The sequence below is a fragment of the Pleurodeles waltl genome, chromosome 9, assembly GCF_031143425.1.
Source record: "Pleurodeles waltl isolate 20211129_DDA chromosome 9, aPleWal1.hap1.20221129, whole genome shotgun sequence".
Lineage (NCBI taxonomy): Eukaryota > Metazoa > Chordata > Amphibia > Caudata > Salamandridae > Pleurodeles > Pleurodeles waltl.
Window position 1 is genome coordinate 645,877,674 of NC_090448.1, and position 16,778 is coordinate 645,894,451.

A 16,778-nucleotide genomic window follows, 5' to 3' on the forward strand; every position below is an offset into this window, starting at 1 on the left:
TCCAGGGCAGATTTTTTTTGTGTGTTTTTTTTTTTTTTTTTTTTTTTTTTTTTAGAGATTGGGAGCGACCCATCAGACAAGGGTCACTCCCCTGGGGGGCAAACTGTGTTTAGACCATTTCTGCCCCCCTTGGGGGCACATTGGTCGATTTTAGGTCAATCTGCCCCCAAGGGGGCAGAAACCACTAGGCACCGGGGATTTGTTTTTTGGCGCCAATGTCACGCAGGGGGAGCGACCCCATAGGCGAGGGTCGCTCCTGGTGGGGGGGTGGGGGTTGGGGAAGCAAATTTATTTTAGGCCATTTCTGCCCCCCCGGGGGCAGATCGGCCTATTATTGGGCTGATCTGCCACCGGGGGGGGGGGGCAGAAACCTCTAGGCGCCAGGGCAGATTTTTTTTTTGTGTTTTTTGTTGTTGTTTGTTTATTTTTTTAGAGATGGGGAGCGACCCATCAGACAAGGGTCGCTCCCCTGGGGGGCAAACTGTGTTTAGACCATTTCTGCCCCCCTTGGGGGCAGATTGGTCGATTTTAGGTCAATCTGCCCCCAAGGGGGCAGAAACCACTAGGCACCGGGGATTTGTTTTTTGGCGCCAATGTCACGCAGGGGGAGCGACCCCATAGGCGAGGGTCGCTCCTGGTGGGGGGGTGGGGGTTGGGGATGCAAATTTATTTTAGGGCATTTCCCCCCGACCCCCCCCCCCCCGGGCCGGCTGAGCTAGAGCCCAAAATCCACAGGTAGGCACTTTGCAAAAAACACCTCTGTTTTCTGTGAAAAAATATGTTGTGTCCACGTTGTGTTTTGGGCCATTTCCTTTCGTGGGCGCTAGGCCTACCCACACAAGTGAGGTACCATTTTTATGGAGATACTTAGGGGAACGCTGGGTGGAAGGAAATTTGTGGCTCCTCTCAGATTCCAGAACTTTCTGTCACCGAAATGAGAGGAAAAAGTGTTTTTTGGCCAAATTTTGAGGTTTGCAAAGGATTCTGGGTAACAGAACCTGGTCAGAGCCCCGCAAATCACCCCATCTTGGATTCCCTTAGGTCTCTCGTTTTCAAAAATGCGCTGGTTTGCTAGGTTTCCCCAGGTGCCGGCTGAGCTAGAGGCCAAAATCCACAGGTAGGCACTGTTTTCTATGAAAAAATGTGATGTGTCCACGTTGTGTTTTGGGCCATTTCCTGTCGCGAGCGCTAGGCCTACCCACACAAGTGAGGTATCATTTTTATTGGGAGACGTGGGGGAACGCTGGGTGGAAGGAAATTCGTGGCTCCTCTCAGATTCCAGAACTTTCTGCCACAGAAATGTGAGGAACATGTGTTTTTTTAGCCAAATTTTGAGGTTTGCAAAGGATTCTGGGTAACAGAACCTGGTCCGAGCCACACAAGTCACCCCATCTTGGATTCCCCTAGGTCTCTAGTTTTCAGAAATGCACAGGTTTGGTAGGTTTCCCTAGGTGGCGGCTGAGCTACAGGCCAAAATCTACAGGTAGGCACTTTGCAAAAAACACCTCTGTTTTCCTTCACCAATTTGGCTGTGTCCACGTTGCGCTTTGGGGCATTTCCTGTAACGGGCGCTAGGCCTACCCACACAAGTGAGGTATCATTTTTATCGGGAGACGTGGGGGAACGCTGGGTGGAAGGAAATTCGTGGCTCCTCTCAGATTCCAGAACTTTCTGCCACAGAAATGTGAGGAACATGTGTTTTTTTAGCCAAATTTTGAGGTTTGCAAAGGATTCTGGGTAACAGAACCTGGTCCGAGCCACACAAGTCACCCCATCTTGGATTCCCCTAGGTCTCTAATTTTCAGAAATGCACAGGTTTGGTAGGTTTCCCTAGGTGGCGGCTGAGCTACAGGCCAAAATCTACAGGTAGGCACTTTGCAAAAAACACCTCTGTTTTCCTTCACCAATTTGGCTGTGTCCACGTTGCGCTTTGGGGCGTTTCCTGTCGCGGGCGCTAGGCCTACCCACACAAGTGAGGTATCATTTTTATCGGGAGACGTGGGGGAACGCTGGGTGGAAGGAAATTCGTGGCTCCTCTCAGATTCCAGAACTTTCTGCCACAGAAATGTGAGGAACATGTGTTTTTTTAGCCAAATTTTGAGGTTTGCAAAGGATTCTGGGTAACAGAACCTGGTCCGAGCCACACAAGTCACCCCATCTTGGATTCCCCTAGGTCTCTAGTTTTCAGAAATGCACAGGTTTGGTAGGTTTCCCTAGGTGGCGGCTGAGCTACAGGCCAAAATCTACAGGTAGGCACTTTGCAAAAAACACCTCTGTTTTCCTTCACCAATTTGGCTGTGTCCACGTTGCGCTTTGGGGCGTTTCCTGTCGCGGGCGCTAGGCCTACCCACACAAGTGAGGTATCATTTTTATCGGGAGACGTGGGGGAACGCTGGGTGGAAGGAAATTCGTTGCTCCTCTCAGATTCCAGAACTTTCTGCCACAGAAATGTGAGGAACATGTGTTTTTTTAGCCAAATTTTGAGGTTTGCAAAGGATTCTGGGTAACAGAACCTGGTCCGAGCCACACAAGTCACCCCATCTTGGATTCCCCTAGGTCTCTAGTTTTCAGAAATGCACAGGTTTGGTAGGTTTCCCTAGGTGGCGGCTGAGCTACAGGCCAAAATCTACAGGTAGGCACTTTGCAAAAAACACCTCTGTTTTCCTTCACCAATTTGGCTGTGTCCACGTTGCGCTCTGGGGCGTTTCTTGTCGCGGGCGCTAGGCCTACCCACACAAGTGAGGTATCATTTTTATCGGGAGACGTGGGGGAACGCTGGGTGGAAGGAAATTCGTGGCTCCTCTCAGATTCCAGAACTTTCTGCCACAGAAATGTGAGGAACATGTGTTTTTTTAGCCAAATTTTGAGGTTTGCAAAGGATTCTGGGTAACAGAACCTGGTCCGAGCCACACAAGTCACCCCATCTTGGATTCCCCTAGGTCTCTAGTTTTCAGAAATGCACAGGTTTGGTAGGTTTCCCTAGGTGGCGGCTGAGCTACAGGCCAAAATCTACAGGTAGGCACTTTGCAAAAAACACCTCTGTTTTCCTTCACCAATTTGGCTGTGTCCACGTTGCGCTTTGGGGCGTTTCCTGTCGCGGGCGCTAGGCCTACCCACACAAGTGAGGTATCATTTTTATCGGGAGACGTAGGGGGACGCTGGGGGGAAGGAAATTTGTGGCTCCTCTCAGATTCCAGAACTTTCTGCCACAGAAATGTGAGGAACATGTGTTTTTTTAGCCAAATTTTGAGGTTTGCAAAGGATTGTGGGTAACAGAACCTGGTCCGAGCCACACAAGTCACCCCATCTTGGATTTCCCTAGGTCTCTAGTTTTCAGAAATGCAAAGGTTTGGTAGGTTTCCCTAGGTGGCGGCTGAGCTACAGGCCAAAATCTACAGGTAGGCACTTTGCAAAAAACACCTCTGTTTTCTGTGATGTGTCCACGTTGTGTTTTGGGGCATATCCTGTCGCGGGCGCTAGGCCTACCCACACAAGTGAGGTATCATTTTTATCGGGAGACTTGGGGGAACATAGAATAGCAAAATAAGTGTTATTGCCCCTTGTCTTTCTCTACATTTTTTCCTTCCAAATGTAAGACAGTGTGTAAAAAAGACGTCTATTTGAGAAATGCCCTGTAATTCACATGCTAGTATGGGCACTCCGGAATTCAGAGATGTGCAAATAACCACTGCTTCTCAACACCTTATCTTGTGCCCATTTTGGAAATACAAAGGTTTTCTTGATAGCTATTTTTTACTCTTTATATTTCAGCAAATGAATTGCTGTATACCCGGCATAGATTGAAAACCCACTGCAGGGTGCAGGTCATTTATTGGCTCTGGGTAGCTAGAGTTCTTGATGAACCTATAAGCCCTATATATCCCCGCAACCAGAAGAGTCCAGCAGACGTAACGGTATATTGCTTTCAAAAATCTGACATTGCTGGAAAAAGTTACAGAGTATAACGTAGAGAAAAATTGATGTTTTTTTCACCTCAATTTCAATATTTTTCTTTTTCAGTTGTTATTTTCTGTAGGAAACCCTTGTAGGATCTACACAAATGACCCCTTGCTGAATTCAGATTTTTGTCTACTTTTCAAAAATGTTGCGGTTTCTGGGATCCAGCATTGGTTTCATGCCCATTTCTGTCACTGACTGGAAGGAGGCTGAAAGCACAAAAAAACGTAAAAATGGGGTATGTCCCAGTAAAATGCCAAAATTGTGTTGAAAAATTGGGTTTTCTGATTCAAGGCTGCCTGTTCCTGAAAGCTGGGAAGCTGGTGATTTTATCACCGCAAACCCTTTGTTGATGCCCTTTTCAGGGAAAAAACCACAAGCCTTCTTCTGCAGCCCATTTTCCCAATTTTTTTGAAAAAAACGAAATTTTCACTGTTTTTTGGCTAATTTCTTGGCCTCCTTCTGGGGAACCCACAAAGTCTGGGTACCTCTAGAATCCCTAGGATGTTGGAAAAAAAGGACGCAAATTTGGTGTGGGTAGCTTATGTGAACAAAAAGTTATGAGGGCGTAAGCGCAAACTGCTCCAAATAGCCAAAAAAAGGCTTGGCACAGGAGGGGGAAAAGGCCTTGCAGCGAAGGGGTTAAAGCCTTGGTCATATGGATTTTTGGCCACCAATAACAACAAACACCTTTGGATCTTATAGATATGGGCAACTCCAGGTTTTTCAGGATAAGACAGTGAGTTGCAGAAACTTCTTCTGCATATGTCACAAGAGTTTAGCTCCATTGTTCTTCTGCCACTGTGGCTAATTTGCTTTGTTATGACTAATCATTTCTAGTCTGTGCTTACCTATTGTATAACAATTTACTACAGCAGCAAAAGGATGGCAATTTGACTCAGGTTATTGTGGTCACTTCTTGTATGCTTAAAGTATCAGATCCCATGAACTTACAACTGCTCATATCACAACCTCACTGTCGAAGGCTGGTGGATCTTATAGAGTTCTCATGTTTTCTAAATAGCCTCAGATTGTGGACTAGTTACAAGTGAAGATCCTCTCCACAGAGAATGAAATGACTTAGTTTATTTCCCCTGACACTTCCATAAGTCCCTGACCATGAAGGAGAGGATAAAAATGGAGCAGAAGGAGGGAACTCTCACAGTGGTGGTAAACTGGGGACAAAACATTCAAATCCTGCCTTATATCGTGTTGCCAATGAAATCATTGCTTTCTTTGTATCGGAACCACCCTCACGTACACAGGAAGTTCTGTGCAGAAACTTATGCTTTCACTGCGCTTTGCAAATTTGAAGTAAAATCTTATAAAATATGGTTGGCTCTGTAATAATAATTCACTTCAGCAGACACTGCAATGACATTACTTTTGCCTAAAAAATAATTAACATATAAATTGAAATATGAGAGTCGTACAGTCCGCATGGTAGAGAATAATCCTCTTGTAGGCAAGATTTAAGAATAAAAATAAGCGCTTTCTGTGCTTTTCTCATATTATATAATTGTAATAGTTGCAAAGATAGATGCCTTCCATTGTTTCATCTTTAAAGGTGCAACACAAATACTTTTACGTATGTAATTATCTTCAGAACTCCTTTGCTTGAAAAGGATGCCAATTGAAATGCTGACTAAAAACATGATTTTGGAAATAATGCACTAAGCAGTTGTGGAACCCCTAAGTATGTGTATTTTGAGTGATATTATAAAAATACATCAATGTGATTGCAAAGCATTACCTGAAGTGGTGGTGGTAGAATATGTAGGAGTGGTTTGATTAGTCACCATGGTTGACATAGTTGTTGGGCTGGCTGTGATGCTTGGCGCTGCAGAGATGTTAATAGAATTTGTCGTAGTTGTCTCATGACCTGTATGAAAGAGCAGAGTCCTCATCTACAAAGGTTACACTTGAAATCAATAGATAAAGACCAGAAAATACACTTTCACACTCTGAGGAGCAAACTTTGGATCATGCACTATGCAAGGGGAGCGACCTTGTAGGCAAGGGTCGCTCCCTGGGGGGGGGGAGGAGGTAGGGGGGGCAACATTATTTTAGGCCATCTCTGCCCCCCCTGGGGGCAGATCGGCCTATTGGTATTAGGCCGATCTACCCCCAGGGGGGGCAGAAACCTCTAGGCGCCAAGGCAATTTTTTTTTTTGTGTTTTTAATTTTTGTTTTTTGTTTTTTTAGAGATGGGGAGCGACCCATCAGACAAGGGTCGCTCCCCTGGGGGGGCAAACTGTATTTAGACCATTTCTGCCCCCCTTGGGGGCAGATTGGTAGATTTTAGGTCAATCTGTCCCAAGGGGGCAGAAACCACTAGGCACCGGGGATTTGTTTTTTTGGCGCCAATGTCACGCAGGGGGAGCGACCCCATAGGCGAGGGTCGCTCCCGGGGGGGGGGGGAGGGGGGTTGGGGGGGGTGCAAATTTATTTTAGACCATTTCTGCCCCCAGGGTGGGCAGAAACCTCTTGTTGCCAGGGCAAATTTTTTTTTTGTGTTTTTTTTGTTTTCTTTTTTTGTTTTTTTAGAGATGGGGAGCGACCCATCAGACAAGGGTCGCTCCCCTGGGGGGCAAACTGTGTTTAGACCATTTCTGCCCCGGTCGATTTTAGGTCAATCTGCCCCCAAGGGGGCAGAAACCACTAGGCACCGGGGATTTGTTTTTTGGCGCCAATGTCACGCAGGGGGAGCGACCCCATAGGCGAGGGTCGCTCCTGGTGGGGGGGTGGGGGTTGGGGATGCAAATTTATTTTAGGCCATTTCTGCCGCCCCTGGGGGCAGATCGGCCTATTATTGGGCCGATCTGCCACCGGGGGGGGGCAGAAACCTCTAGGCTCCAGGGCAGATTTTTTTTGTGTGTTTTTTTTTCTTTTTTTTAGAGATGGGGAGCGACCCATCAGACAAGGGTCACTCCCCTGGGGGGCAAACTGTGTTTAGACCATTTCTGCCCCCCTTGGGGGCACATTGGTCGATTTTAGGTCAATCTGCCCAAAAGGGGGCAGAAACCACTAGGCACCGGGGATTTGTTTTTTGGCGCCAATGTCACGCAGGGGGAGCGACCCCATAGGCGAGGGTCGCTCCTGGTGGGGGGGTGGGGGTTGGGGAAGCAAATTTATTTTAGGCCATTTCTGCCCCCCCGGGGGCAGATCGGCCTATTATTGGGCTGATCTGCCACCGGGGGGGGGGGCAGAAACCTCTAGGCGCCAGGGCAGATTTTTTTTTTGTGTTTTTTGTTGTTGTTTGTTTGTTTTTTTAGAGATGGGGAGCGACCCATCAGACAAGGGTCGCTCCCCTGGGGGGCAAACTGTGTTTAGACCATTTCTGCCCCCCTTGGGGGCAGATTGGTCGATTTTAGGTCAATCTGCCCCCAAGGGGGCAGAAACCACTAGGCACCGGGGATTTGTTTTTTGGCGCCAATGTCACGCAGGGGGAGCGACCCCATAGGCGAGGGTCGCTCCTGGTGGGGGGGTGGGGGTTGGGGATGCAAATTTATTTTAGGGCATTTCCCCCCGACCCCCCCCCCCCCCGGGGCCGGCTGAGCTACAGCCCAAAATCCACAGGTAGGCACTTTGCAAAAAACACCTCTGTTTTCTGTGAAAAAATATGTTGTGTCCACGTTGTGTTTTGGGCCATTTCCTTTCGTGGGCGCTAGGCCTACCCACACAAGTGAGGTACCATTTTTATGGAGATACTTAGGGGAACGCTGGGTGGAAGGAAATTTGTGGCTCCTCTCAGATTCCAGAACTTTCTGTCACCGAAATGAGAGGAAAAAGTGTTTTTTGGCCAAATTTTGAGGTTTGCAAAGGATTCTGGGTAACAGAACCTGGTCAGAGCCCCGCAAATCACCCCATCTTGGATTCCCTTAGGTCTCTAGTTTTCAAAAATGCGCTGGTTTGCTAGGTTTCCCCAGGTGCCGGCTGAGCTAGAGGCCAAAATCCACAGGTAGGCACTGTTTTCTATGAAAAAATGTGATGTGTCCACGTTGTGTTTTGGGCCATTTCCTGTCGCGAGCGCTAGGCCTACCCACACAAGTGAGGTATCATTTTTATTGGGAGACGTGGGGGAACGCTGGGTGGAAGGAAATTCGTGGCTCCTCTCAGATTCCAGAACTTTCTGCCACAGAAATGTGAGGAACATGTGTTTTTTTAGCCAAATTTTGAGGTTTGCAAAGGATTCTGGGTAACAGAACCTGGTCCGAGCCACACAAGTCACCCCATCTTGGATTCCCCTAGGTCTCTAGTTTTCAGAAATGCACAGGTTTGGTAGGTTTCCCTAGGTGGCGGCTGAGCTACAGGCCAAAATCTACAGGTAGGCACTTTGCAAAAAACACCTCTGTTTTCCTTCACCAATTTGGCTGTGTCCACGTTGCGCTTTGGGGCATTTCCTGTAACGGGCGCTAGGCCTACCCACACAAGTGAGGTATCATTTTTATCGGGAGACATGGGGGAACGCTGGGTGGAAGGAAATTCGTGGCTCCTCTCAGATTCCAGAACTTTCTGCCACAGAAATGTGAGGAACATGTGTTTTTTTAGCCAAATTTTGAGGTTTGCAAAGGATTCTGGGTAACAGAACCTGGTCCGAGCCACACAAGTCACCCCATCTTGGATTCCCCTAGGTCTCTAATTTTCAGAAATGCACAGGTTTGGTAGGTTTCCCTAGGTGGCGGCTGAGCTACAGGCCAAAATCTACAGGTAGGCACTTTGCAAAAAACACCTCTGTTTTCCTTCACCAATTTGGCTGTGTCCACGTTGCGCTTTGGGGCGTTTCCTGTCGCGGGCGCTAGGCCTACCCACACAAGTGAGGTATCATTTTTATCGGGAGACGTGGGGGAACGCTGGGTGGAAGGAAATTCGTGGCTCCTCTCAGATTCCAGAACTTTCTGCCACAGAAATGTGAGGAACATGTGTTGTTTTAGCCAAATTTTGAGGTTTGCAAAGGATTCTGGGTAACAGAACCTGGTCCGAGCCACACAAGTCACCCCATCTTGGATTCCCCTAGGTCTCTAGTTTTCAGAAATGCACAGGTTTGGTAGGTTTCCCTAGGTGGCGGCTGAGCTACAGGCCAAAATCTACAGGTAGGCACTTTGCAAAAAACACCTCTGTTTTCCTTCACCAATTTGGCTGTGTCCACGTTGCGCTTTGGGGCTTTTCCTGTCGCGGGCGCTAGGCCTACCCACACAAGTGAGGTATCATTTTTATCGGGAGACGTGGGGGAACGCTGGGTGGAAGGAAATTCGTTGCTCCTCTCAGATTCCAGAACTTTCTGCCACAGAAATGTGAGGAACATGTGTTTTTTTAGCCAAATTTTGAGGTTTGCAAAGGATTCTGGGTAACAGAACCTGGTCCGAGCCACACAAGTCACCCCATCTTGGATTCCCCTAGGTCTCTAGTTTTCAGAAATGCACAGGTTTGGTAGGTTTCCCTAGGTGGCGGCTGAGCTACAGGCCAAAATCTACAGGTAGGCACTTTGCAAAAAACACCTCTGTTTTCCTTCACCAATTTGGCTGTGTCCACGTTGCGCTCTGGGGCGTTTCTTGTCGCGGGCGCTAGGCCTACCCACACAAGTGAGGTATCATTTTTATCGGGAGACGTGGGGGAACGCTGGGTGGAAGGAAATTCGTGGCTCCTCTCAGATTCCAGAACTTTCTGCCACAGAAATGTGAGGAACATGTGTTTTTTTAGCCAAATTTTGAGGTTTGCAAAGGATTCTGGGTAACAGAACCTGGTCCGAGCCACACAAGTCACCCCATCTTGGATTCCCCTAGGTCTCTAGTTTTCAGAAATGCACAGGTTTGGTAGGTTTCCCTAGGTGGCGGCTGAGCTACAGGCCAAAATCTACAGGTAGGCACTTTGCAAAAAACACCTCTGTTTTCCTTCACCAATTTGGCTGTGTCCACGTTGCGCTTTGGGGCGTTTCCTGTCGCGGGCGCTAGGCCTACCCACACAAGTGAGGTATCATTTTTATCGGGAGACGTAGGGGGACGCTGGGGGGAAGGAAATTCGTGGCTCCTCTCAGATTCCAGAACTTTCTGCCACAGAAATGTGAGGAACATGTGTTTTTTAAGCCACATTTGGAGGTTTGCAAAGGATTGTGGGTAACAGAACCTGGTCCGAGCCACACAAGTCACCCCATCTTGGATTCCCCTAGGTCTCTAGTTTTCAGAAATGCAAAGGTTTGGTAGGTTTCCCTAGGTGGCGGCTGAGCTACAGGCCAAAATCTACAGGTAGGCACTTTGCAAAAAACACCTCTGTTTTCTGTGATGTGTCCACGTTGTGTTTTGGGGCATATCCTGTCGCGGGCGCTAGGCCTACCCACACAAGTGAGGTATCATTTTTATCGGGAGACTTGGGGGACATAGAATAGCAAAATAAGTGTTATTGCCCCTTGTCTTTCTCTACATTTTTTCCTTCCAAATGTAAGACAGTGTGTAAAAAAGACGTCTATTTGAGAAATGCCCTGTAATTCACATGCTAGTATGGGCACTCCGGAATTCAGAGATGTGCAAATAACCACTGCTTCTCAACACCTTATCTTGTGCCCATTTTGGAAATACAAAGGTTTTCTTGATAGCTATTTTTTACTCTTTATATTTCAGCAAATGAATTGCTGTATACCCGGCATAGATTGAAAACCCACTGCAGGGTGCAGGTCATTTATTGGCTCTGGGTAGCTAGAGTTCTTGATGAATCTATAAGCCCTATATATCCCCGCAACCAGAAGAGTCCAGCAGACGTAACGGTATATTGCTTTCGAAAATCTGACATTGCTGGAAAAAGTTACAGAGTATAACGTAGAGAAAAATTGATGTTTTTTTCACCTCAATTTCAATATTTTTCTTTTTCAGTTGTTATTTTCTGTAAGAAACCCTTGTAGGATCTACACAAATGACCCCTTGCTGAATTCAGATTTTTATCTACTTTTCAAAAATGTTGCGGTTTCTGGGATCCAGCATTGGTTTCATGCCCATTTCTGTCACTGACTGGAAGGAGGCTGAAAGCACAAAAAAACGTAAAAATGGGGTATGTCCCAGTAAAATGCCAAAATTGTGTTGAAAAATTGGGTTTTCTGATTCAAGGCTGCCTGTTCCTGAAAGCTGGGAAGCTGGTGATTTTATCACCGCAAACCCTTTGTTGATGCCCTTTTCAGGGAAAAAACCACAAGCCTTCTTCTGCAGCCCATTTTCCCAATTGTTTTGAAAAAAACGAAATTTTCACTGTTTTTTGGCTAATTTCTTGGCCTCCTTCTGGGGAACCCACAAAGTCTGGGTACCTCTAGAATCCCTAGGATGTTGGAAAAAAAGGACGCAAATTTGGCGTGGGTAGCTTATGTGAACAAAAAGTTATGAGGGCGTAAGCGCGAACTGCTCCAAATAGCCAAAAAAAGGCTTGGCACAGGAGGGGGAAAAGGCCTTGCAGCGAAGGGGTTAAAGCCTTGGTCATATGGATTTTTGGCCACCAATAACAACAAACACCTTTGGATCTTATAGATATGGGCAACTCCAGGTTTTTCATGATAAGACAGTGAGTTGCAGAAACTTCTTCTGCATATGTCACAAGAGTTTAGCTCCATTGTTCTTCTGCCACTGTGGCTAATTTGCTTTGTTATGACTAATCATTTCTAGTCTGTGCTTACCTATTGTATAACAATTTACTACAGCAGCAAAAGGATGGCAATTTGACTCAGGTTATTGTGGTCACTTCTTGTATGCTTAAAGTATCAGATCCCATGAACTTACAACTGCTCATATCACAACCTCACTGTCGAAGGCTGGTGGATCTTATAGAGTTCTCATGTTTTCTAAATAGCCTCAGATTGTGGACTAGTTACAAGTGAAGATCCTCTCCACAGAGAATGAAATGACTTAGTTTATTTCCCCTGACACTTCCATAAGTCCCTGACCATGAAGGAGAGGATAAAAATGGAGCAGAAGGAGGGAACTCTCACAGTGGTGGTAAACTGGGGACAAAACATTCAAATCCTGCCTTATATCGTGTTGCCAATGAAATCATTGCTTTCTTTGTATCGGAACCACCCTCACGTACACAGGAAGTTCTGTGCAGAAACTTATGCTTTCACTGCGCTTTGCAAATTTGAAGTAAAATCTTATAAAATATGGTTGGCTCTGTAATAATAATTCACTTCAGCAGACACTGCAATGACATTACTTTTGCCTAAAAAATAATTAACATATAAATTGAAATATGAGAGTCGTACAGTCCGCATGGTAGAGAATAATCCTCCTGTAGGCAAGATTTAAGAATAAAAATAAGCGCTTTCTGTGCTTTTCTCATATTATATAATTGTAATAGTTGCAAAGATAGATGCCTTCCATTGTTTCATCTTTAAAGGTGCAACACAAATACTTTTACGTATGTAATTATCTTCAGAACTCCTTTGCTTGAAAAGGATGCCAATTGAAATGCTGACTGAAAACATGATTTTGGAAATAATGCACTAAGCAGTTGTGGAACCCCTAAGTATGTGTATTTTGAGTGATATTATAAAAATACATCAATGTGATTGCAAAGCATTACCTGAAGTGGTGGTGGTAGAATATGTAGGAGTGGTTTGATTAGTCACCATGGTTGACATAGTTGTTGGGCTGGCTGTGATGCTTGGCGCTGCAGAGATGTTAATAGAATTTGTCGTAGTTGTCTCATGACCTGTATGAAAGAGCAGAGTCCTCATCTACAAAGGTTACACTTGAAATCAATAGATAAAGACCACAAAATACACTTTCACACTCTGAGGAGCAAACTTTGGATCATGCACTATGCACATAGTTGAACTGCTGCTACAGAAACATCTGCTTACATGAAGACCCTGTCTGTAGAACAGCCATATGACATCTGAGTTAATATTATTCTCTATCACTGCTGTGTTTGAAGTTCAAAGGCTGAGTGACAGAAGTTTAAAGGTTATGTAATCTTCGGACATCTGTTGCCTGAAATTCTGCTTCTGAACAAATGTTCAAAGACACAAGAGAGGAATGGATCTGTGAATCTACACTTTGATGGCATCATAAGTGTTCCTTCTGCAACCCCTGCTTCCCTGAAACTATTACTTTCTGAATGGAAACATGACATTATTTTCTCCTGTTCCGGGCATTTATCTTGTTTTGTGGGTATTTAACTCCTATGTCTATGCTAGCTGTTTGATTCTTCTCTTGCAGCTGTTTTGATCCAGAGACAGTATGAGACAAGCGAATAGTCTGGTAAATCTTGAAACTGGGCAACTTGGGCTTTTGCTCTTATCAAACATTCAAAGATGCAAGAGAAGTGCAAAGTTCTTAAGATGCAGAAGAAAATAGAGAAAAAGAAATTAAGTGGTGCTTAATATCTATAGTAACTCCCTCAACTCAACTCCTTGATTTCTGTCATGGATGATCTTGATTTTTGCAATTTTAGGCCTATACTTGTAAATACAATAGTAAAACTTCTCATCACGATTTCTAAGTTAAATAATTATTAAAAGTCAGAAAGGACTAAAGCTTCTCCCACAATATTTCACCGGACCCTACTAAATATAGTGCTCAGACAGGAAAATGATTATGTCTCAAAGAGCAGTCAGAGAATGGTGGCAAGAAAATAAGTCCTGAAATCAATCTTGACGAAAAAGCAAGTGGTAAAACTTCTAAATCAATCACAGCAGGCACAGATTATACAAAACATATAGAAACACAAAGGGATGAGAAAACAAATATATACAAATGGTAAATACTTTTACGTATGTAATTATCTTCAGAACTCCTTTGCTTCAATAGGATGCCAATTGAAATGCTGAATGAAAACATGATTTTGGAAATAATGCACTAAGCAGTTGTGGAACCCCTCAGTATGTGTATTTTGAGTGATATTATAAAAATACATCAATGTGATTGCAAAGCATTACCTGAAGTGGTGGTGGTAGAATATGTAGGAGTGGTTTGATTAGTCACCATGGTTGACATAGTTGTTGGGCTGGCTGTGATGCTTGGCGCTGCAGAGATGTTAGTAGAATTTGTCGTAGTTGTCTCATGACCTGTATGAAAGAGCAGAGTCCTCATGTACAAAGGTTACACATGAAATCAATAGATAAAGACCAGAAAATACACTTTCACACTCTGAGGAGCAAACTTTGGATCATGCACTACGCACGTAGTTGAACTGCCGCTACAGAAACATCTGCTTACATAAAGACCCTGTCTGTAGAAGAGCCATATGACATCTGAGTTATTATTATTCTCTATAACTGCTGTGTTTGAAGTTCGAAGGCTGAGTGACAGAAGTTTAAAGGTTATGTAATCTTCGGACATCTGTTGCCTGAAATTCTGCCTCTAAACAAATGTTCAAAGACACAGGAGAGGAATGGATCTGTGAATCTACACTTTGATGGCATCATAAGTGTTCCTTCTGCAACCCCTGCTTCCCTGAAACTACTACTTTCTGAATGGAAACATGACATTATTTTCTCCTGTTCCAGGCATTTATCTTGTTTTGTGGGTATTTTCCTCCTCTGTCTATGTTAGCTGTTTGATTCTTCTCCTGCAGCTGTTTTGATCCAGAGACAGTATGAGACAAGCGAATAGTCTGGTAAATCTTGAAACTGGGCAACTTGGGCTTTTGCTCTTATCAAACATTCAAAGATGCAAGAGAAGTGCAAAGTTCTTAAGATGCAGAAGAAAATAGAGAAAAAGAAATTAAGTGGTGCTTAATATCTATAGTAACTCCCTCAACTCAACTCCTTGATTTCTGTCATGGATGATCTTGATTTTTGCAATTTTAGGCCTATACTTGTAAATACAATAGTAAAACTTCTCATCACGATTTCTAAGTTAAATAATGATTAAAAGTCAGAAAGGACTAAAGCTTCTCCCACAATATTTCACCGGACCCTACTAAATATAGTGCTCAGACAGGAAAATGATTATGTCTCAAAGAGCAGTCAGAGAATGGTGGCAAGAAAATAAGTCCTGAAATCAATCTTGACGAAAAAGCAAGTGGTAAAACTTCTAAATCAATCACAGCAGGCACAGATTATACAAAACATATAGAAACACAAAGGGATGAGAAAACAAATATATACAAATGGTAAATACTTTTACGTATGTAATTATCTTCAGAACTCCTTTGCTTCAATAGGATGCCAATTGAAATGCTGAATGAAAACATGATTTTGGAAATAATGCACTAAGCAGTTGTGGAACCCCTCAGTATGTGTATTTTGAGTGATATTATAAAAATACATCAATGTGATTGCAAAGCATTACCTGAAGTGGTGGTGGTAGAATATGTAGGAGTGGTTTGATTAGTCACCATGGTTGACATAGTTGTTGGGCTGGCTGTGATGCTTGGCGCTGCAGAGATGTTAGTAGAATTTGTCGTAGTTGTCTCATGACCTGTATGAAAGAGCAGAGTCCTCATGTACAAAGGTTACACATGAAATCAATAGATAAAGACCAGAAAATACACTTTCACACTCTGAGGAGCAAACTTTGGATCATGCACTACGCACGTAGTTGAACTGCCGCTACAGAAACATCTGCTTACATAAAGACCCTGTCTGTAGAAGAGCCATATGACATCTGAGTTATTATTATTCTCTATAACTGCTGTGTTTGAAGTTCGAAGGCTGAGTGACAGAAGTTTAAAGGTTATGTAATCTTCGGACATCTGTTGCCTGAAATTCTGCCTCTAAACAAATGTTCAAAGACACAGGAGAGGAATGGATCTGTGAATCTACACTTTGATGGCATCATAAGTGTTCCTTCTGCAACCCCTGCTTCCCTGAAACTACTACTTTCTGAATGGAAACATGACATTATTTTCTCCTGTTCCAGGCATTTATCTTGTTTTGTGGGTATTTTCCTCCTCTGTCTATGTTAGCTGTTTGATTCTTCTCCTGCAGCTGTTTTGATCCAGAGACAGTATGAGACAAGCAAATAGTCTGGTAAATCTTGAAACTTGGCAACTTGGGCTTTTGCTCTTATCAAACATTCAAAGATGCAAGAGAAGTGCAAAGTTCTTAAGATGCAGAAGAAAATAGAGAAAAGCAAATGAAGTGGTGCTTAATATCTATAGTAATTCCCTCAACTCAACTCCTTGATTTCTGTCATGGATGATCTTGATTTTTGCAATTTTAGGCCTATACTTGTAAAAACAATAGTAAAACTACTCATCACGATTTCTAAGTTAAATAATGATTAAAAGTCAGAAAGGACTAAAGCTTCTCTCACAATATTTCACCGGACCCTACTAAATATAGTGCTCAGACAGGAAAATGATTATGTCTCAAAGAGCAGTCAGAGAATGGTGGCAAGAAAATAAGTCCTGAAATCAATCCTGACGAAAAAGCAAGCGGTAAAACTTCTAAATCAATCACAGCAGGCACAGATTATACAAAACATATAGAAACACAAAGGGATGAAAACCTTTGAAAAGACAAAAAACTTCTCAGTTTGAAGAAGCACACTCAGCACTAGTTATCTAACTCAGTCATGAAATGCTACATTTCAATAGTATGAAAGAGTAGTATATTGAAAACTATTTGAACAATTTGGAAAAATAAATAAATCTATTATATTCACTTCCAGGATGGATGTCAAAGCCAAGGTCAATTTGCTACAGGTTCGCTGGAATAGAAAAGAGGAAGGATGATGAATCAGATAGTATTGATGCTTTTATAGATCCAACATCTGTGTTATCCTGACTCAGAGTGGGTTTGAAGCACATACATAATACCCAGTTGAATGGTTTTAATACAACTATTTTTTTAGTAATTTATTTTTCAACAAGGTCCTCATTGAAATCTATAATAAATCTTA

At 43.9% G+C, this 16,778-nt stretch overlaps 1 protein-coding gene across 1 annotated transcript in view; it reads right to left on the reverse strand.

Moving 5' to 3' along the window:
* Positions 1–16,778, reverse strand: part of LOC138259722 (mucin-2-like) — a 256,782-nt gene that overhangs the window by 176,722 nt on the left and 63,282 nt on the right. Inside the window, exons 11-14 of the mRNA XM_069207617.1 lie at positions 15,225–15,353; positions 13,868–13,996; positions 12,511–12,639; positions 5,711–5,839 (exon numbers count right to left, since the gene is read on the reverse strand). Of these exons, the coding sequence (XP_069063718.1) occupies positions 5,711–5,839; positions 12,511–12,639; positions 13,868–13,996; positions 15,225–15,353 (516 nt within the window). The remainder of the gene's footprint in view (positions 1–5,710; positions 5,840–12,510; positions 12,640–13,867; positions 13,997–15,224; positions 15,354–16,778) is intronic.